The sequence below is a fragment of the Entelurus aequoreus genome, linkage group LG06 (assembly GCF_033978785.1).
Source record: "Entelurus aequoreus isolate RoL-2023_Sb linkage group LG06, RoL_Eaeq_v1.1, whole genome shotgun sequence".
NCBI classification, from domain to species: Eukaryota; Metazoa; Chordata; class Actinopteri; order Syngnathiformes; family Syngnathidae; genus Entelurus; species Entelurus aequoreus.
The window spans coordinates 57,924,302-57,947,761 of record NC_084736.1 but is presented as its reverse complement, the minus strand read 5'-3'; the positions used below and the strand labels follow the sequence as shown (position 1 = coordinate 57,947,761).

Here is a 23,460-nt window from a genome sequence, read left to right as displayed (position 1 = left end):
GAATCGTTCATACACCGTATAGAATCTTATCAAATTGTTCATACACTATATCAAATCTTATCGAATTGTTCTGTTTTAAAATATATTGTGTTTTAAATATAGCGTAACCCATGTATCTAGATGCGTATCGAATCGTCCATCACAAAGAGATGTACAGTCACAGTTTTATACACCATTTTCCTATCGCTGTCGTCATAGCTCTTACGAAATATCGTTACCGCTCGCCATGTCCACAACTTTTACAACATAAGCGCCGCTAAACTCTCCTGCTTCTCCACATGTATGATCAGAATAAACATTACTACACATTTATGCTCTAAATTTATTAGTAACACAAAGAAAAACATGACCTAAACAACAAAAACTTTTTTTTTTTCATAAACCTTTCTATCCCTACTTTGTGCACCCCAAATTGAACTGTAGAGGAACAGTGGCATAACAGTTGCCATGTATTTTTGTGAATAAACAGTAGTTGTCCCTCGCCACATCACGCTTCAAATATTACGGCTTTATAAAAAAGTTTTAAAGTATGAAAGTTGTCTGTCTATCTGTGTTGGCCCTGCGATGTGGTGGCAACTTGTCCAGGGTGTACCGCGCCTTCTGCCCGAATGCAGCTGGGATAGGCTCCAGCACGCCCCGCGACCACAAAAGGGACAAGCGGTAGAAAATGGATGGATGGATATTAAAAGTAGCCCGATTGATCAGATCTAGATCTGACACTAGATCTGACCAATATAAGTCTACGAGCATGAACTGACAAGCCTACTAAGGTATTGGCACCAGCCTCTAGACTAGATCTGACCAATCTAAGTCTAAGACTAAATCTGACCAATCTAAGTCTAAGACTAGATATGACCAATCTAAGTCTATGAGCATGAATGAGAGGAAAAACGTCTTCTAAAAAAAACCAGACAGTCCAGTTGCAATCGATTGCCCTGAGATTACAACATACTTGCCAACCCTCCCGTTTTTAGCGGGAGAATCCCGGTATTCAGCGCCTCTCCCGACAACCTCCCGGCAGAGATTTTCTCCCGACAAACTCCCGGTATTCAGCCGGAGCTGGAGGCCACGCCCCCTCCAGCTCAATGCGGACCTGAGACTGAGTGGGGACAGCCTGTTCTCACGTCCGCTTTCCCACAATATAAACAGCTTGCCTGCCCAATGACGTCATAACATCTAGGGCTTTTAGAGTGCACAACTGCGCACACAACAAGGAGACGAAGCAGAAGAACGAGGAAATTACAGACATGGCGACGCCGTCGACGAGCAAGATGAAGAAATACGCTTGCAAGTTCCAAAACGAATGGAAACAAGAATTTCAGTTCATCCAGGACAGTTCGAAGGGGAAGGTGTATGTTGCCTGTAAATATGTAGAACAGACTTCTCCATTGAACACGGTGGCCGAAATGATATACTCATCATGAACGGAGAAGTTAAACAGGACAATACTGCCATCTAATGGATAGCCACCGGAACACTGAAATTCAAGTATTTCTTTTATGTAAATAAAATAAATAAATAAATATATATATATATATATATATGAAATATATATGAAATACTCGAGTTGGTGAATTCTAGCTGTAAATAAACACGCCCCCAACCACGCCCCCCGCCCCCAACCACAGCATGGCAACATAAGCTAGCTGAATTCTGATTGGATACAAACTAAAACTAAAAACAACAGCACTGGGAGCATATACTGTATGACATGAAGAGAATATGAATCATTTTGGCTATTTAGGGAAGGTAAATTAAAAATAATTGTATTTAATTAGGATCATGATTTCTGGTTATGTTAGGCCAGCAGAGAAGGCCTTGCTGGCCCTGACGGCACACCACTGGCCTGTCACTCCAACATGTGTAGGCCATTTGCTTGAAAACATTGTTACCTCAGTCCATTTTGGACAATTCGATTTTTGCATGTTCTCCAGCATGAGCAGGCATGGTTACACTCAAAGAGAACTGGAGGATCTTGCTGACAAAAGTCAGGTGGTAGCCGACCCTCCTGTAAACACACAAAATTATCATATAATATGAGCGTAATCACAACTGAGACAAAAACAAAATAGATTTAAGATTGTTTATTGTCAATTTACCATGTCATTCTCATACTTACACTGTCATACCAACATCGCAGACTGAGCTGACCACACAGGCAGGTACTGGAGGAGCAGTCATCCGTGCAACTGCAATGCTAAATAAAACAATTAAATAGCTATAGTATGAATTACACACAAAAAAAACGAAAAGTTGAATTGGTGTGTGTTCAACCAACTTTTTATTTAAGTTTCAGTAACTCAGATTACAGAATTAGCAGGGACTGTGACAAATTCTGGCCATTTAAATTGTAGATAAATATAGGTAGGCCGTGGAGAAGCCAGGAACAAACCTTCCATGGATTTTGGTCCACTCAAAGTTGGGAAGTCCTGAGTAACCAAGTAACCGAAAATGTGGAGTACACTGCCTAATGAAGGTTTTCTTTCTGTCTTTATTTTACAAACAATTATAACAAAATTGTTCTGAAAGACAAGATAGTCATGGGAAACCATGGAGCTGTCTGCTTGAAGTTAGGGAAGACTTTGACCAAGTGTGGCCAAGGCTCTCCCAATGGCACACCATCAGAACGCCTGATCACCACCCCAAAAAGCTGTGGAAATACGGTATGTCATTGTCAAATTTGAAATGAGACTCAAACAATGGCCCAATTGTGTTTGCCAGCCCGTACCGCAAAGCCTGTTTGTTTTAAATGCACATGTGCAAAATGCTTTCTTTTTTATTTTATCTAAACTTATCTTACTCAAGGTCAGTAGAGGGGAAGTGCACTTTTTTTTTGTTTTTTGCCTATCGTTCACAATTATTATAAAGGACATGACGATGGATGTTTTTTTTTTAATACAATCTAAATATTAAATAAATGCGATCAAAAGTCCGCTTACAACAGAGCCTGTAGGAGCCGCAGGACAAAAAGGGGTAGCTTCCCAAATCTAATAATAGGTCTCGGTCGATATTCGATAACCGATGATAAATGAACATTAAGTTGGTGAGTTTTCCAGTGTTGATAAATCGCTATGTGCATGCTTCAAGAGCATTCCCGCTTTTCATCGGTGTCAGCAGCTGCGCGCATTTGTGGTATGACGGAATGAAAAGAAAAAGGTCCAATATCTTGTCGTTCATTAAGTGTCTTTGACTCTTTGTGCGGCGAAGCAATGTTGTGGATGCTAGCATCAGATAGTGCAGGCCTGGCAAACCCGCAGCTCCCGAGCTGCATGCGGCTCTATGTTCATATCAAAGTTTGTATTTGTATTTTTGTAATGTGCGTGTTCAAAAACTACGGTCTGTCAGAGCAGTCACTCTTTTGCACCGGTTTTGGCGCCTGCGGGCCTTTGAACTACAAATAAACGGCAGTAATGATAACCGCTATAAAACTCTCGACGGTTAGTATTACCATATTAAATTAAATAGTCAAAACACCTACATTCATAACTGCACATTGATACGGACGGCTGGACTGTCGCTTGCTTGCTAGGTAGCTTAAAGGCCTACTGAAATGATTTTTTTTTATTTAAACGGGGATAGCAGATCCATTCTATGTGTCATACTTGATCATTTTGCGATATTGCCATATTTTTGCTGAAAGGATTTAGTATAGAACGTCGATAAAGTTCGCAACTTTTGGTCTCTGATAAAAAAAAACCTTGCCCCTACCGGAAGTAGCGTGACGTTGTCAGTTGTTCACTCCCTCATATTTTCCTATTGTTTTCAACGCAGCTAGAGCTATTCGGACCATTACCCCATTAATTTGAGCGAGGATGAAAGATTCGTGGACGAGGAACGTTAGAGTGACGGACTAGAATGCAGTGAAATACATATTTTTTTTCGCTCTGACCTTAACTTAGGTACAAGCTGGCTCATTGGATTCCACACTCTCTTCTTTTTCTATTGTGGATCACGGATTTGTATTTTAAACCACCTCGGATACTACATCCTCTTGAAAATGAGAGTCGAGAACGCGAAATGGACATTCAGTGCCTTTTATCTCCACGACAATACATCGGCGAAACGCTTTAGCTATGAGCTAACGTGATAGCATCGTGCTTTAACTGCATATAGAAACAAAAAAATAAACCCCTGACTGGAAGGATAGATAGAAAATCAACAATACTATTAAACCGTGGACATGTAAATACACGGTTAATGCTTTCCAGGCTGGCGAAGGTTAACAATGCTGTGCTAACGACGCCATTGAAGCCTACTTAGCAACCGGACCTCACAGAGCTATGCTAAAAACATTAGCTCTCCACCTACGCCAGCCAGCCTTCATCTGCTCATCAACACCCGTGCTCACCTGCGTTCCAGCGATCGACGGAAGGACGAAGGACTTCACCCGATGCGTTTGGCGGCCCGGAGACGTAGGAAGTCAAGGTGAGGTCGCCGGCTAGCGCGTCTGCTCTCCAACAAAGTCCTCCGGTTGTGTTGCTGTAGTCCACTGCTAATACACCGATCCCACCTACAACTTTCTTCTTTGCAGCCTTCATTGTTCATTAAACAAATTGCAAAAGATGTCCAGAATACTGTGGAATTATGAAATGAAAACAGAGCTTTTTGTATAGGATTCTACGGGATACCATAACTTCCGTTTAACTGACTACGTCACGCCCATACGTCATCATACCGAGACGTTTCAGCCGGATATTTCCCGGGAAATTTAAAATTGCACTTTATAAGTTAACCCGGCCGTATTGGCATGTGTTGCAATGTTAAGATTTCATCATTGATATATAAACTATCAGACTGCGTGGTCGGTAGTAGTGGGTTTCAGTAGGCCTTTAAATGCTAACATGTAAATAAATGACATTAACGTCTTTCCCCATTACGAAATGTCATACCCCAATCTAAACTTGTAGAAACAGATTGCTGTCTAGTGATCGATAAACTCGACAGTGTCAAGTTGAAACAGACGGACTCCGTTCAACATGAAATTAACTCACGTGACGTCACATAAATCGGTTAAAGAAGTGAAACAACCTTTTGGAAGAAGATAAACACAAAGTCAAAAATAATATGGCTCTTATGAAGCCAGAAAAATATTTGATGTTTACTCTGCCAATAAAGTATATTGTGTGGCTATTTATCATAGTTCTTAAAAAAAATAAAACTTGGTTAAAATATTTTAGTGTGTCTATAAGTACTTTTGGAGCACATTCAACAATACTACAATAACAATTATAAACGTGATTACTTTGGTCACAAAACTTTTATTTAGCCATTGTGTTTATTGTTTTCGTTGTGTATATTTGAGGGTCCCCCACCTAATCCTTAACAGAGATAGAACCTATGTTATTGATTTTGGTTGTGATTTTTATTCAAGTGCAACATTTTGCTTACAGACAGAGTATATTTTATTTGCATTATTTGTTTGTTTTATCTAACTTGCTATTTGAAAGTTTACATTTCAATAACAAAGTTAAAATATACGAGAAATACAAATTAATTGCATTTGAAATGGTTTGTATCCATTATGCATTGTCATTACATCAGTGGTTAATTTGGTTTCAAAACATAATTTCGTTTATCGGCAATAATTTTCAGGTCAATATATCGTTGAGCAAAATTTTTTATCGGCCCAGGCCTATCTAATACATACTAATGCTGACCCCTTTCAAGCAAAAAAAATCATTAATGGCAGGTATGCAGGCTCACTAGTTGCCCTCTAGCGAACGGGAGGATCTACACTACCTTATGGCAGGATGGTGCCTAACTCCTCACTCATCAGGCTGCTGCAAGCTTAAAATTGCTTTTTGGCTTGCAGCCTATTGGCACATTTTCACTGGAGTGAGGTGGCTCGGTTGGTAAAGCAGCCGTGCCAGAAACTTGAGGGTTCCAGGTTCGATACCTGCTAATGCCATCCTCGTCATTTCCGTTGTGTCGTTGGGCAAGACACTTTACCCACCTGCTCCCAGGGCCAACCACGTTGCTTTAAATGTAGATTAAAGTATGTAGATAATGGGTTTCACCATGTAAAGTGCTTTGAGTCTCCATAGAAAAAGTGCTGTATAGATATAATTCACTTCACGCCTGCTTTAAACTAAACAACTAAATCTTTAAATTCACTGTTTTGTCAGTTCTGTTATTGGGAACAGTATATGTGTGAACTAACAAGGTAGTGGAAGTGTAGTATTTGGAATGTAAGGAAGCCAGAGCACCAGGAGACAATACAGTCATGTATAAATTCATGTTATTAATATTAATTTGTACATGCACTGAGAAGCGTTGCAAACAATAACCGGGGAGTGCCTGAATGTCTGGCAATCACTGTATGACAACACCGTGGTGCAAAGAACTACAGCTGACAAAATAATTATTTGGTGCATGTACAGTATTTGGTAATAATCTGACACTCTGGCATATGTTTTTGTAAAATATATTTAATAAAATTATGCATATGGAAAAATCCTAGACCAACACTATTTTTAGGGCTCCAAAGCTAGACATGTCAGAGTAAATCTGGACACCCAATCCCCAGTATTTCAATACAGTGTGTCTATTGTGCAATGGCTAGCGTGTAGTATTCAGGATTTTTTCAGGTCTCATAAAACGGCATATTGTAGATGTAGACCACAATCATTGCATGACACCTATGGGGTAGAGGAAATTCACTCCATACACTCAAATACCAGGAGCAGAAAACGTACCTGCAGGTGAGTGATGTCCTTGTCAATGTTCAATGGGGATGTCACACAGTTATCTGGTAAGTACTTAAAGTTTCCAGGGCTTGGCTCACTGTCAACACCATTGACGCATGTTATAGGAACTGCTTCATACCCTCTGGAAATATCCCTAACAAAAGACAGGGTTATACATTAAAAGTGGTTTAAAATGCGTTAAAAATGTTTTATTGGTTGGGTAGTTTGGTGGCTATCTCAAGGGAAACTCAACAGTACAGTAGTCAGGAAGAACTGCTAACCTTTTCCTACCAAAACTACAATATTAATATTTTAGTCCACAGCAGATTTAAACCAGGACTTTCAGTTACCAAAGATCTTATGGTCTGAATTGTTACTACCACACCGCTATAGAAAGTATGACTTTTCTTTTTAATTGATTGCAGTTTGAATGCAGCAGCATTTATTATTGCCAATTAATAAAACGAAATCGGCGTAGCTCGGTTGGTTGAGGCTTCTAGGTTCGATCCCCGCTTCAGCCATCCTAGTCCTTGGGCAAGACACTTCACCCACCTGCTCCCACTGTCACCCACACTGGTTTAAATGTACAAACCCCGTTTCCATATGAGTCGGGAAATTGTGTTGGATGTAAATATAAACGGAAAACAATGATTTGCAAATCATTTTCAACCCATATTCAGTTGAATATGCTACAAAGACAACATATTTGATGTTCAAACTGATAAACTTTTTTTTTTTTGCAAATAATCATTAACTTTAGAATTTGATGCCAGCAACATGTGACAAAGAAGTTGGGAAAGGTGGCAATAAATACTGATAAAGTTGAGGAATGCTCATCAAACACTTATTTGGAACATCCCACAGGTGAACAGGCAAATTGGGAACAGGTGGGTGCCATGATTGGGTATAAAAGTAGATTCCATGAAATGCTCAGTCATTCACAAACAAGGATGGGGCGAGGGTCACCACTTTGTCAACAAATGCGTGAGCAAATTGTTGAACAATTTAAGAAAAACCTTTCTCAACCAGCTATTGCAAGGAATTTAAGGATTTCACCATCTACGGTCTGTAATATCATCAAAGGGTACAGAAAATCTGGAGAAATCACTGCACGTAAGCAGCTAAGCCCGCGACGTTCGATCTCTCAGGCTGTACTGCATCAACAAGCGACATCGGTGTGTAAAGGATATCACCACATGGGCTCAGGAACACTTCAGAAACCAGCTGTCAGTAACTACAGTTGGTCGCTACATCTGTAAGTGCAAGTTAAAACTCTCCTATGCAAGGCGAAAACCGTTAATCAACAACACCCAGAAACGCCGTCGGCTTTGCTGGGCCTGAGCTCATCTAAGATGGACTGATACAAAGTGGAAAAGTGTTCTGTGGTCTGACGAGTCCACATTTCAAATTGTTTTTGGAAACTGTGGACGTCGTGTCCTCCGGACCAAAGAGGAAAAGAACCATCCGGATTGTTATAGGTGCAAAGTTGAAAAGCCAGCATCTGTGATGGTATGGGGGTGTATTAGTGCCCAAGACATGGGTAACTTACACATCTATGAAGGCGCCATTAATGCTGAAAGGAGCTTTTGGAGCAACATATGTTGCCATCCAAGCAACGTTACTATGGACGCCCCTGCTTATTTCAGCAAGACAATGCCAAGCCACGTGTTACATCAACGTGGCTTCATAGTAAAAGAGTGCGGGTACTAGACTGGCCTGCCTGTAGTCCAGACCTGTCTCCCATTGAAAATGTGTGGCGCATTATGAAGCCTAAAATACCACAACGGAGACCCCCGGACTGTTGAACAACTTAAGCTGTACATCAAGCAAGAATGGGAAATAATTCCACCTGAGAAGCTTAAAAAATGTGTCTCCTCAGTTCCCAAACGTTTACTGAGTGTTGTTAAAAGGAAAGACCATGCAACACAGTGGTGAACATGCCCTTTCCCAACTACTTTGTCACGTGTTGCAGCCATGAAATTCTAAGTTAATTATTATTTGCAAAAAAAAATAAAGTTTATGAGTTTGAACATCATATATCTTGTCTTTGTAGTGCATTCAATTGAATATGGGTTGAAAAGGATTTGCAAATAATTGTATTATGTTTATATTTACATCTAACACAATTTCCCATCTCATATGGAAACGGGGTTTGTAACTTAGATAATGAGTTTCACTACGTAAAGCGCTTTGAGTCACTAGAGAAAAGCTTTGTTTGGAATTATGCCTATCATTCACAATCCTTATGCAAAACAAGAACACATTTTTTTTTTTATGCATTCTAAATAGTAAATACATGCAATCAAGTGTCAATGGAGCCTATCAGAGTCGCTGTATTCTGCCTATAAAGCCCTTAAAAAACATCCAAACACCCCCATTAAGGTTGTATATACATGCTGTAAGTATATATGTATTGTAGTAACAGGCACATTTTAATAAGATGTAATAATTACGTATTTTGCTCATTTTAAGCATTTGCGGCGCATTAATTTCAAGAATGTTGTCGCTTTTTTCTTCAACAACACCACTGATTATTACTCATTGCAGACTTAATGAGAGTCAACAAACAATAAAACATCAATTACTGTACAATGTCTGCTGTCATTAAGATGACGACTGATACAATCTTGTTATAATCCCGTTTCGATGAAGAATGACTCATAATTGAGAGGCAATGATGAGAAGTGCAGCAGATTAGTCTCGCTTAACAAGTGGCTGGCTAGTTTTTATAGAAAACAGGGACTAATGTTTATTGATAATTGGCCCTCTTTCTGTAGCAAACCGGGCTTGCTGAGGAGGGACGGCCTTGACCCTAACCAGGAAGGCGCCATAACTCTATCTAGAAACATAAATAACTGGTTGAGTCACACTAGAGTAAACTCAGATACAGGCAATTAAAGTGCCTGTCAGGCTGGGTGAGTCAGTTAAGCTACAACTAATCAGCGCCTGGCTGGAAAATTCCTCCACACATAACATTTCTCGTAGAATAATACATGGCTCAAAAAGTTTTTTCTGTAGTGACTGCGCCAGAGGTAGACATGCATTCTACTGAGGTGGCAAATTATGAAGCGTTAAATCTATCGCAGCATCAAGCAATAAACTCAAGATCCCCACCATATCAATTTGTATATGTAATCTAAATTATTTAATGGCGCACCGTGCGAAATAGGCGTAACGTTATTGATATCAGTACCACGGATACCATGAACAAAAATGCCTCAAACAGCCCACAACCTATAATATGGGTGTGGAGGGGGCGTGGTCCACGCATGTGCAGGAGCCGGCTGTGAAGCGGATGACAGGTGAGTGATATCTCAGCTGGAACGCATGACACCCAGACTGATAGAAAACATCAGAAACTGGATACTTGTAAATCCTCAGCCGAAGGGTGTCACGTGGTGATATTGGTCCAAGAAAGAACCCAACGACAAGGAAGAGTCGTTCACAATTGGCGCCCAACCAGGTTTGGACCAAAGAGGAAAAAGAAGAAAGAAAAATGTCAGCTCCAACTCCCATGGAGGCACTTGGGCGAGTGCTGGCGGAGGTGTCGGCGGCGAGTCGGCAGCAGCTGGAGGCCTCCCGGCAACAAACCAACATCCTGCAGGCGCTGATGAGTAGAGTGGGAGGGAAAGCGCACACCTCCATGCAGCGCATGTCGGAAGCAGAAGACCCCCAGGCATACATGGACATTTTTGAGGCCACGGCGGTGGCATGCGACTGGCTAAAGAAGAGTGGGGGGTGAGGCTGCTGCCGCTCTTGGCGGGGGAGGTGCAGCGGGCGGCGCTGAGCCTGCCGGCGGCCGCCAGAGTCCTGTTTGCGGATCTCCGGCGAGCCATACTGGACCGGGTCGGCAGCTCTGCAGAGGACCACCGACGCCGATTTCGAGCCATGCGGCTGGGGCCCGAGGACCGCCCGTTCACCTTCAGCCACCAGATCCGAGATGCGGCGGCACGGTGGCTGAAACCCCGAGAACAGGACGCCCCCATGTTCAAGATGATTCTGCTGGAGCAGTTTCTCGAGTCCATACCGGCACGAACCTCGGCGTGGGTCCGGTACCACCGGCCGCGGGACCTGACGTCGGCGGTGACCTGGGCAGAGGACCACCTGGCGGTCCATAGGGAGGAGGCGACCCCGAAGACCGCGGAACGACCCACACCGGCCCCGCGCAGACGGCTCGTCCACGCCGAGGAGACAGCGACCCCAGAGCCACAGCCCCGCCCGGCAGAGGAGGCCTCGACCCGCGAGCAGGATACCGCCTCGCACATGCTCCCACGGCCCAAGACACCACACCCACCAGTCTCATCAAAGGGGGGGGCCCGGGGATATAATCTCTCCTCTGCTCCTTATTTACAGGATACCGGTGCTGCTGAGAGGGGGCTTCCCCCGCAGACGGCACCTCGAACACCAGGGTAGGCGTGCTGGAGGTGCGGGCGGCCCGGTCATGTGAGACGAGATTGCTCCATGATGGAGGTGGGACAGGTGACGCGGGTTGCCGGCCCTCCAGCGCCCTTCCCCGATCCAGGGGAGACGTATTGTGTCCCGGTAAGGGTACAAGGGAGTACATACCAGGCCATGGTGGATTCGGGCTGAAAACAGTCCATGATCCACCAGAACCTGGTTCGACCCGGGGCGTTGAGGCATGCGACACAGGGGCGGATTAGGTGTATACATGGGGATGTGCATGCGTACCCTATTGTGCCAGTACAAATTTGGTATAAGGGACAAAAGCATAGGGTTAAGGTTGCAGTAAGCGTGCACCTGACGCACCCCATAATTTTAGGGACAAATTGGCCGGGGTTTCACCAGCTTGTGCCACAATGTGTGGGGGTGCGTTCACGGACAGTAGGACAGGGTCGCGCCGTTCTCAGTGGCGACGCGGGTTCATCCGGCGCTGCCGAGCGGGAGCCGGCGGGGGCTTCGCGGGAAGCCCCCCCGGCCCCCGACGGGGGATTTTCCCCTTGAGCAGTCCCGTGATGAAACTTTGCGCTCGGCCTGGGACCAGGTGGATTACATCGACGGTCAGCTGGCGCGGGTATACCCCCACTTTTCAATTATTAGAGACAGGTTATACAGAGTGAGCCGTGACACTCAAACGGGAGAGGAATCCACCCAGTTGTTGGTGCCAAAACACCGCCGGGAAATTATTTTCCAGGCGGCGCATTTTAATCCCATTGCTGGCCACATGGGCTACGATAAGACACTGGATTTAACCAAGGGCTACTGGCAGATTCCCTTATCACCAGAGGCCCGGGAAAAAACGGCCTTCTCCACTCCGGAAGGCTTATACCAATTCGTGACACTTCCGTTTGGCTTGTTCGGTGCGCCCGCCACATTCCAGCATCTCATGGACCAGGTGCTCCGCCCGCACACGGCATACGCGGCGGCCTATTTGGATGATGTCATCATCCAAAGTGGCAGCTGGGAGGAACATGTGCGCTCGAGTCCTTGAGGCGGGCGGGGCTCACCGCCAACCCGGCGAAGTGCGCAGTTGGCCGGAGGGAAGTACAGTATCTGGGGTACCACTTGGGGGGGGGGGCTGGTGCGGCCGCAGATGGACAAGACGGCGGCTATCGCAGCCTGTCCACCCCCCAAGTCAAAAAAAGAGGTGAGGCAGTTTTTGGGGCTGCCGGGCTACTACCGCCGGTTCATTCCCCGGTTTGCGGACCTGACCAGTCCATTGACTGACCTCACCCGAAAGGGTGCTCCAGATCTGGTCCAGTGGACGGAGCAGTGCCAGCGAGTGTTTGAGAAGTGAAGAAAGCCCTCTGCGAGGAGTCGGTACTGTGCATGCCTAACTTTGCCATCCCCTTCTGTCTGCAGGAGGACGCGTCGGGCAGGGGCCTGGGGGCGGTGCTGTCCCAGCGAGTGGGGGGCGTCGACCGCCCCGTCCTGTACATCAGCAGAAAACTCTCGGACCGGGAGGCGAGGTACAGCATGGTAGAGAGGGAGTGCCTCGCCATCCGGTGGGCGGTCGGGGCTCTTTGGTACTACCTTTGGTAACCCCCCCCCCCCCCCCCCCTAGAGGGGGGGGTTACCCACATATGCGGTCCTCTCCAAGGTTTCTCATAGTCATTCACCGACGTCCCACTGGGGTGAGTTTTTCCTTGCCCGTATGTGGGCTCTGTACCGAGGATGTCGTTGTGGCTTGTACAGCCCTTTGAGACACTTGTGATTTAGGGCTATATAAATAAACATTGATTGATTGACCTGTTGGGGCGCGCCTTCAGCCTCTGCTCGGACCACAAACCGCTCCAATGGCTCCACCGCATGAAGGATGCCAACGCGAGGATCACCCGGTGGTACCTCGCGTTGCAGCCCTACAACTTCCAGGTGGTCCACAGGCCGGGGACGCAGATGGCAGTGGCCGACTTCCTCTCTTAGCCCTAACCTAAGTAATGAAAATAAATATTTTTTTAGGTGCTTACTATGAGCACACCACTACCGCTCCATCTGGCTGTTATCTATCGCCCTCTTGGGCCCTATTTGGACTTTATCAGCAAATGTTCAGTTCTTCGCTGATCTAGTAACACAATATAATATTATGGGGGATTTTAATATCTATATGAATACCCTGTCAGAACCTCCATGCGTGGCGCTCCAGACTATAATTGAAAGCGGTGGTCTTTCACAAATAATAAACGAACCCACGCATCGCAATGGTATACAATAGATCTAGTCCTTGTCCGAGGTGTCACCACCTCCAAAGTTATGGTACTCCCGTACACTAAAGTAATGTCCGATCACTACCTTATAAAATTAAAAGTTCTGACTCATTGTCAACAAATGACTAATAACCAATGCATTAGCAGCCACCCCATTATTGCTGCCACAACTACGACTCTTGCTGGCCTATTGCCCTCGGTATTGGCACCATTCCCAAATTATGTGGGCTCTATCTCACTAACAACTTTAATGATGCCCTACAACGCCATTGATAGTATAGCAACGCTAAAGCTTGAAAAGGCCCCAAGAAGGCGTACCTCCTGGTTCACAGAAGAAACCAGAGATCTTAAACTTTCATGTAGAAAGCTGGAACGCCAATGGCGTGCGCCTAAACTTGAGGTTTTCCATCAAGCATGGTGTGATAGTTTAATAACTTATAAATATGCTCTTACCACAGCCAAACTTAATTACTACTTAAATCTCATTTGCCCCAATAAAAACGATCCTAAATATTTGTTTAATACATTAGCGTCGCAACCCAACAAGGGACGTCTCCCAGTAGCTCCACACACTCGGCTGATGACATTATGCCATTTTTTACTAAGAAAATGTAACTCATTAGAAAGGAGATGAAAGATAGCGCGTCCCAGCTCCAATTGGGTTCTATTAACGCAGATACGAATGTATGTACGACAGATACTGAGCTCCAAAATAATCTCTCTTTTTGAATACCAATAAAGGAACTACTGCGACTCGTAAATGGGACAAAACGAACAAAATGTTTACTCGACCCACTTCCTGAGAAACTCATCAGGGAGCTGTTTGTAATATTAGGACCATCAGTGCTAAATATTATTAACTTATCAATTTCCTCAGCTATTGTTCCCCTGGCATTCAAAACAGCTGTTATTCATCTTCTGCTCATGAAACTTAACTCGATTCTGACCTCATGGTAAACTACCGGCCGGTGTCCCACCTTCCCCTTATCTCAAAAAATATTGAAAAAAATTGTTGCACACCAGCTAAATGAACACTTAGTGTCTAACAATCTTTGAGAACCCTTTACAGTCTGGTGTCAGGGCAAATCACTCCACTTGCACTGCCCTCACAAAAGTGACTAATGATCTTTTGCTAACTATGGAGGCTGATGCTTCGTCCATGTAACTGCTACTTGATCTCAGCGCTGCTTTCGATACTGTCGATCATAAAATTCTATTAGCACGTATCAAAACACGTATTGATACGTACAGACATAGCCTTTTCTTGGTTTAACTCCTATCTTACTGACAAGATGCAGTGCGTCTCCCATAACAACCTAACCTCAGAGTATGTTAAGATAACGTGCAGAGTTCCACAGGGTTTGGTTCTTGGCCCTGTAATCTTCAACATCTACAGTATATGCTGCCTCTAGGGGACATTATACGCAAATACGGTGTTAGCTTTCACTGCTATGCTGATGACACCCAACTTTACATGCCCTTAAAGGTGACCAATACGCCAGATTGTAGTCATCTGGAGGCGTGTCTTAATGAAAAAAATAGAATGGATGTCAAACTTTTTTTTTTGCATCTTAATGGTAAGAAAACGTAAATGTTGATTATCGGTCCTGCTAGACAACGGCACTAATTTGTTAATACAACCTTAACATTTGACAACAAAACAATTGTACAAAGCGACAATGTAAAGAATCTGGGTATTATCTTCGACCCAACTCTCTCATTTGAGTCACACATCAAGAGTGTTAATAAAACAGCCTGCTTTCATCTCTGTAATATTGCTAAAATGTGTCCAATTTTTTTTAATGAGATCATTATTCATGTGTTCGTTACGTCTCGTCTTGATCAATGTAACGTATTATTTTCGGGTCTCCCTGTCTAGCATTAAAAAATTACAGTTGATACAAAATGCTGCTGCTAATCTTTTGACAAGAACAAGAAAGTTTGATCATATTACGCCTATACTGGCTCACCTGCACTGGCTTCCTGTCTGCATTGACTTTAAGGTTTTACTACTTACGTATAAAATACTTAACGGTCTAGCTCAGACCTGGGCATTCTGCGGCCCGCGGGCCGCATCCGGCCCTTTGTACGTCCCTGTCCGGCCCGCGTGAGGCCAATTATAAATTACAAAATAAATTTTAAAAAGTATCTATTTCGAGTGTGCAATACAACGGTGCTGCTTTTGTTTTGAAAAGCGTTATTTGTATTACGTGCGCGCAGCGGCAATCACAAATACAAAATAAATTAAAAAAAAACATCTTTGTCGTGCGTGCAATACAACTGTGCGGCTTTTATTTTGAAAAGTGTTATATGTGCGTATGTCCTGTGAGGGAAGGCGCACAGCGACAAGTGATGCCCGGTTATCCCCGAGACGCTAAAAAGAGAAAAGTTGATGACGAATGGCGTGTTTTAAAAAAGACATGGACTGCCAAGTAAAGGTAAAGCAGTGTGCTTATTTGTGGTACACACGTTGCTGTCTTTAAAGAATATAGTGTAACGACCTGCTGAAGTAGATGTTGTCTTCTTGAGTTGCGTAAATGAGAAGTGAGGAGAAGTGCGTGTGGAAGGAACGAGATATGTTGAGCTGTGTTAGTATAGCTTGCTCAATAAAAGTTTAAAAAGAGCGTCAGACTTCGTGTGCACTTCTTCTGGACGCTACAATTGGTGTCAGAAGTAAAACTTTGCGCATACTGCACTGTTTGTGTGCTACGTCATCGGGAGGTACGTGCCACGTGAGGAGCTCGCCGCAAAGAGAGAGAGAGACAGAGAGAGAGAGAGACAGAGAGAGAGAGAGAGCGTTTACAGGTGCAGCCACGCTGCTTGCCACGGGGGGAATTCCGCCCTCAATGAAGACTCCCAGGTTTGATGGCAAGGCGAACTGGGAGGCATTTCATCCCACTTGTGACATCAATTGTAGCGTCCAGAAGAAGTGCACACCAAGCCTGACGCTCTTTTTAAACTTTTATTGAGTAACCTATACTAACACAGCTCAACTTATCTCGTTCTTTCCAAAAAGAAAACCAATCCTCACTCCTCATTTCCGCAACAGCAACGCTTCTTCCTTCTTCGCCAATCACCTTACAGGCGTGCTACGTTCACAACAAAGAGGATGCAGGATGAAGTGACAGAAATTGAAATTTTTGTATTGTAATATACATCAGGAAGTGTTGTGTAAGAAAGTGTTAAAAATAAAACCATCAAAAGCCATCTGCTTTTGTATAAAGATAAGTTAGGTTAAATGAAAATATTATTATTATCTATCTTACGGTATATCAAAAATAATTTGAGCAAAATTTAATTGAAATATTGTCGGTGTGGCCCTCCAGCAGTGCTCGAGTTGCTCATGCGGCCCCCGGTAAAAATTAATTGCCCACCCCTGGTCTAGCTCCATCCTATCTTGCTGATTGTATTGTACCATATGTCCCTGACAAAAATCTGTGTTCTAAGAACTCCGGCTTATTAGTGATTACCACACATTTTTTCAATAACATTAAATCAACTCGTGGTTGAATTGGATTTGTCATCCATGTTTTAAGTAGGAACTGCGCCAGGTGGCAGTGCGGACAAAAAAAGTTTGGTGACGCTGCACTGCGAGGAACACAAGTAATATGACAAGCTATGTGATAAACCATCACCCGGTAAATATATTTGATGACAGGGAGGCCAAACATAAATTACATTCTTAAACGTCAAATTGTCAGCTAACTTTTCTGAGAATCAGCATTTTCCAAAGTGATACACAGAAACAGATATACAGAGCACACTGCCTGAAGTTAAAAGTTGAACATTAATGTTTTACATTTGCTACACTGGATGTTTATATCATCAGTTTAAAGACACTTAACTGAAAGTATATATAACAAATGTTCATTGTTCGAATCGTTAGAACATTTAAGCATTATGTTTGTGTTCAATAACAGTAGGTGTGTTTACCCTAAACATTCTTGCTGTTTTATTTAACACTAACATTTTTAAGACTTTGGTTTTTTTGGACACATACCGCAATATTATCATACCATGGCCTTAAAACCATGATAACATCGTACCGTGGGATTTGATACCGTTACACCCCTATAAGCTAGTGATCACGGCCCTGCTGTATGTTTGTCTATATGTTAGCTACCTCTCTTTGTTTATAATATCTATTTTCTGCTGGATCTACTCTTTATTTTATGCTGCCCTTTTTTTTGCTGCAGTTGTTACATAAACTGTAATATTGTACATGGTAATTGGGATTTATTATATATTGTATATAATATAATATATCAGTATATATTATATATTGTATATATAATATGTAAATGATATATAATATATTATATTTTATATTGCTACTACGGTACATTTTTAGTCTATACCTGCATTATCCTTTCCATCCTTACACTTTCCATGCTTTGTAACTGAGCTACTGTGTGGAACAATTTCCCTTGTGGATCAATAAAGTTTGTCTAAGTCTAATGTCTAAGTCTAAGTCTGCAATAGCCCTTATAATAACAATATCACTAATACTTGGTTAATATTCAAGTCACAAAATGTAAATGGCAGTTTTTGAATGGTTATTTATTGGGTTTTATGAGCGGAATAGAGGACCTCCCATTGGCTTCAATGTAAGCCAACTTTTATTCACGAGTTAGCATGCATTAAAAAAAAAAGCATCCGTTATCTTGTCTTTCATAATGATTGTGAATGATAGGGAAAATTCCCCAAAAGTGCAGCTCCTTTTTAATACAATTGCACTGAGATTATGTTGTTGGCCAAAAATCTCTTAGGTATTTATTATAGTACAGTAATAGTAGTAAGACCACACTATATATTTTAGCATCCCTTAAAGGGGATGTTTGCAACCCTTTTGCGGATGCCTAGGGAGCACTGACTTTCTAATATAATATACCGCCCTCTTGCAGCTTTCAGCACATAATGACCTGTATTATCTGTATGTATACAAAGTTTTGTGGAACCAATTTGAGGACACGGATATTATGTGCCAATGTAACATTACCTGACCCCAGCTACGTCAGTATTCTATTGTCGGCTGTCACAGATAGCAGGGTCAACAGAGTTCTTGCTAATGCATTGAGAAAATTATATCCACATGATTTGTTCACTTAATCACTGAAATCCGCATTGTTCATTCAACCTTAGGTTAACGGCAAATTTCAGTTTATAAACAGAGACCCACAGAAACACACCTGTTGAGCACCTGCTCTCCAGAACAGTCCCTGTTCCTCCTGGTATCTATCAGCTTTGTGTTTGTGTTGAGGGCCACCCACACATTTGAACCATTCTTGCAGCAGTCCATAGCTGTTTGTCCATCCTTATTTTTCTGATGGAGGTCAACTCCACGAGACAAAAACAACCTGCAAATTAAACCGGTAAATAACTACATTGATAGTTTATTGCGTTTCCTCTGTCAAACCAAATTAAAGCTGGTAAGTACACTCACTTTACACACTCAAAGTGATTTTCTCTGGCAGCCACATGAATTGGCAGGTCCCCATGAACATTGGAGGCATTTAAGTCACACTGGGTATCCAAAAGAGCCTGGGCAACTTCAGCACACCCTGATAAGGCTGCCCAGTGCAGGCAGACATTCTGTTCCTATTAAGAAAATGTTTTGGATGTCAAAGTGTATTCTTAATAATCAAGACAAGAATATATAAATAGATTAGTTTTGTCAAACTTCAAAAAAAATATAGTATACATATTTTCTCCTTGGTGCACAAATCGAATTTGTCATTTTCCTCCTTCATTCGAACAAAAAGCAGTCCTTTTTGAACACAAAAATTACTTTTGATGTTCATTGATGGACAGGAAACCAATGTGGTTTCTATGCAAATGTGTGCAAATGTATTAGTCAAGTCAGGATTTTTGGCCATTTCCTTATTGTTATAAATATTGTCTAACTTTGAGCAGCATATAAACATGTAATGCTTATTGAATCTGGTGAAAAAATCTGGTGATGTGTATTTGTTGGATAAGAAATGGTAAGGCCCAAGAAGAACAACACCCATTCTGAATGTGTCCATAATGAATATAATTCTTATTTTCTTCCAGCAAAATGCTTAAAAACAGTTATTTCTGACTCAGTTAAAAACTTTTTTTGAACCTACCAAGATATTGGGGTTTGAACACAATACCATCAAACGTTTTGTTCCAAATTGTCAAAATGACCACAGAAAACATGTTGAGGAAAAAAACCAACTGGGTTAAAGAAGTGCAGATGAGACAGGATGTAAATTGTGCTTATATAGTATATAGAATATAAGTCGTAATATAATGTACATGTATTAGCTTCCCAGACAGTGTGTGCTCAAGTATTAGGCACGTTTTATTTTTGAGGAAACAGTTTACTATATAACTGCAGTGCAACATGATAATAAGCCTTAGACCTGAATATTTAGGACACAAAAAAATCAGAAAAGAAGGTTTGGCTTTTTTAATGAGAATATCTACATAAATACATATATTAATCGTGGGATAGAATTTGTGAGATTGTATTTATTCATACCTTCAATGATTTTAAAAATCAAGAATTGGAGGCATAATTTGTTTTGGAATTTTTTTTTTTATTACATAAAGTCAGTATGTATTTTAACTTGACATGGCAAAGCTCTCTGCTTCTTATGACTGACTGACTATGAAGGACGGCAACATTGTTTTAAAAATATCTACAACATGCTTCCATTGTTTGATTTCATATTTTCAGGACTTATGCAGATCTCAAATACACAAAAACAGATGGCAACAGATAAGAAAAGTGGGATTTGTATAATATGACCCTTTTATTGGTTGTTTGTGTGCATGTGCCCTGGGATTGTCGACTGGTCTAGGATGTACCCTGCTACTCACGTGTGAATGTGTAACTCATCTGGTCAACACATTTTTACATATAACCTGCACTTTTCTATATTCACACAGCAGTGACAATTAACAGCTTTTTACACATCTAATTTTCTAATTATTAAAAATAAATAAATAAATTATAATAAATAATAATAAATAAATAATAAATAATAATAATAATAAATAATAATAATAAATTATAATAAATTATAATAATTATTAAAAATAAAAAATTAATCTCTTTCAAAACCCTTCTCTGCAAGCTATAAAAAAGAGCAGCACGTTTAACATGTTGGGTGACTTAGTTCAGGTTGCAAATGAGTAATAATTACCTTGTCTCTAATGTTAACGTCAGCCCCTTTGGACAGCAACAGATTAAACACCTCAATGTGCTTGTGCTCTATTGCCCAGCTGATGGGGGTCCATCCACCATCATCCTGCTCAAGCACAAGTAATACTATTCATATAAAACTGCTGGTAAAACATTTATTTCGCTGGTCATTCTCAAGCAGTGTGTGTGAAAGCAGAGATAGCAAACTAGTTTATTAGAAAAGAAAAGTTGGTGTGTTTCTACCTGACAGTTGATGTACTTGGATGTCCTGGAGAGTAGATGCTGCACAATGTCATAATGTCCCAGTTTAGATGCCAAATGCAGACAGGTAAAACCCATCACATCCTGGTATGAAAATGTCAGAATCAGAATCAGCTTTATTAGCAAAGTATGTTTAACACACAGAGAATTTGACTTGATAAACTCTGGACTATTTCTTCAATCCACAAAATAAAGAAAAAAGAAAAGCCCAAGAACTATGAGAGAGCGCAGTCAAATGTCCTATTTGTTCATATGATATATTTGTATCATATGAACAAATAGGACGTTTGATCTACAACATTTGAAATGGTAGCAAATGTTTTAAACTCCCAAGGGCCTCATGCGTTAAAGCTTGCTTACGCACAAAAACCTGGCGTACTCCCTTTTTCACGGAGATGTATCAAAACTGAATTTGACAAGGAAATGCGCGGTGCCTCATGCCAACTTCATGGTTCACATACAGTATGTACATTTTTTCAGGTTATGAATACTTTAGCGGCATACAGAAGTGGTCGTTCGGGCTTTGCCAACATTTGATTACTACTACTGTATGAACACATTGTGTTGTAAAAAGATTGAGGCAAAGACACAAAATTCACTGTTTTTTGCCAATGCATTTAATTATTCATATTCATAAGGACGTCAAATAATTTATCTGGACAATCATTTTGCCACCTATTGCTGTCACAATGTGTTTCTGTGACTCCAGCATCAGCTTGGTCAATCAGCTGCCATAGTTGTCGGCACAATGGTACCGAAGACTGGGAAGGAATGACCCGGCTTTGTGTCACTTAGGGCTGTTACCAAAAGAAGGTCTCCTGTCTTGTAATAAGAAATTGAGTAATCAAACAAGAGTCAATATATTTACTATCCTTTGTGGTATGCTAGAATTTTTTTTTTAAAATCCATCGATCCATTTTCTATTGCTTGTCCCTCTTGGGATTGCCGGTGGACTTGTGCCTATCTATATTACTTAATTTTCCAAGAAACTCTAATCCGGCTGGGAGCAGTATGAACACATTGTGTTGTAAATTACACAAATTATATTTATATAAGGGGTAATCACAGTCACCCACCTCTGCTAACGTTTAACGTATCATATTGCAGCGACTATCATTTCAAACAGGGAGCAGCAGCACTACATTACTTCTAGACCACTCGTCTGTTTTGGCCGCGGCCGCTGCGCACGTCTATCTTCCTCTTCACTTTCTTCGTGACCCAACCATGTCTTTTTTATTTCAGCCCGTATTCAGTTCTCAGAGACCAACCAGCAATGACAGTTTGCTGGAATCAAGGGAAAAACACTTTTTAAATCCTGATTGGGCAGAGTCCGCGGCACTCAGGCACTTAGCTACTTTAATATGATTTGCGTATTTCTGAGGGGGTGTTGCCTGGGTGTGCCAAGCTACTTAGACGTTTGAAATCAATTTCAGGTTGATTGCAATATAAAAAGGAAATGTGGTTTTTGGTTTTGTGCGTGCGCACACATTAATACATCAGATTTTTTTCATGCGTATCAATCATCAATCAATCAATGTTTATTTATATAGCCCTAAATCACAAGTGTATCAAAGGGCGTACAATGTTTTCTGGATTTGAACATCTATTTTTAGTAGGAAATCAATGAGACTCTTCATATATGAGCCCCTTAGGTGCTTTGAGCTGCTTGGAATGTATATTTTTCAACTAAATACTAGTTATGTGATACTGAAAAACAGGCTTTAATTTAGTATATTGCACCTTTTTGCCTTTAAGGTACTCAGAGTGCCACCTCATTTCCACAATGATGAATGAGGTTTAAAGTCTAATTAAAATACTAATTTGACCTGACCTGAGGTAGGGGTTGACATTCTAAACCCCAGTCTTAAAAGATGACCAAAATGTATCCTGCTGGACAACCACTGATTTATGTATGATAAATGCCAATGCACTACAAAGCTGAAGTTAATCAACAGAGAAGTCTGGTTCCAAAAATAATGTTATCAACAGCTTCCAAGCATGATGCCCAAATAATCAATGTTGGTTATTCATGTTTAGCTTTTTATTTATATGTATCCCATATCATTGCCTGGTATGGGACAAAGAGAAGAAACTACTGTATTTAAATTTACAGAAAACATTTACAGATGTTTTGTTTTTTAAATTAGGTTTAGAAGTATTAATTTGAGTATTTATACTATGACAAACTTGTCATTATTTAGTAATATAGAGAGACATGAAGTAATATAGCAGAATACAGCATCATGAAATAAACCATTATAGTGTAAACCAGATACAAATAGTGTAAACATGATATAACAATTCAGGATATTCCTGTACCTAGAGGATTTTCTTGTTCTTTAATATTTATTCTGTCCACCGACGACGCTAAGATCATTATTCATGCATTTGTTACGTCTCGTCACGATTACTGTAACGTATTGTTTTCGGGTCTCCCTATGTCTAGCATTGAAAGATTACAGTTGGTACAAAATGCCGCTGTGAGACTTTTGACCAGGACAAGAAAGTGTGATCATATTACTAGCTCATCTGCACTGGCTTCCTATGCACTTAAAATTTACTTTAAGGTTTTACTACTTTCGTATAAAATACTAAACTGTCTATCTCCATCTTATGTTGCCGATTGTATGTACCATATGTCCCGGCCAGAAATCTGCATTCTAAGAACTTTGGCTTA

At 41.5% G+C, this 23,460-nt stretch overlaps 1 protein-coding gene across 3 annotated transcripts in view; it reads right to left on the bottom strand.

Annotated features, from left to right (window-relative positions):
• The window catches only part of LOC133652374 (histone-lysine N-methyltransferase EHMT1-like), an 89,705-nt gene that overhangs the window by 20,537 nt on the left and 45,708 nt on the right, over nt 1-23,460 (bottom strand). For 2 of the 3 annotated variants that reach the window (XM_062051063.1, XM_062051064.1), the window contains 7 exons: nt 20,766-20,867; nt 20,524-20,628; nt 18,792-18,946; nt 18,538-18,705; nt 6,696-6,840; nt 2,120-2,197; nt 1,893-2,008 (listed from right to left, as the gene is read on the bottom strand). In XM_062051063.1, coding sequence (XP_061907047.1) covers nt 1,893-2,008; nt 2,120-2,197; nt 6,696-6,840; nt 18,538-18,705; nt 18,792-18,946; nt 20,524-20,628; nt 20,766-20,867 — 869 coding nt within the window. Of the gene's footprint in view, nt 1-1,892; nt 2,009-2,119; nt 2,198-2,281; nt 2,651-6,695; nt 6,841-18,537; nt 18,706-18,791; nt 18,947-20,523; nt 20,629-20,765; nt 20,868-23,460 lie in introns of those variants that run through there. The other variant, XM_062051065.1, reaches the window with a different exon arrangement.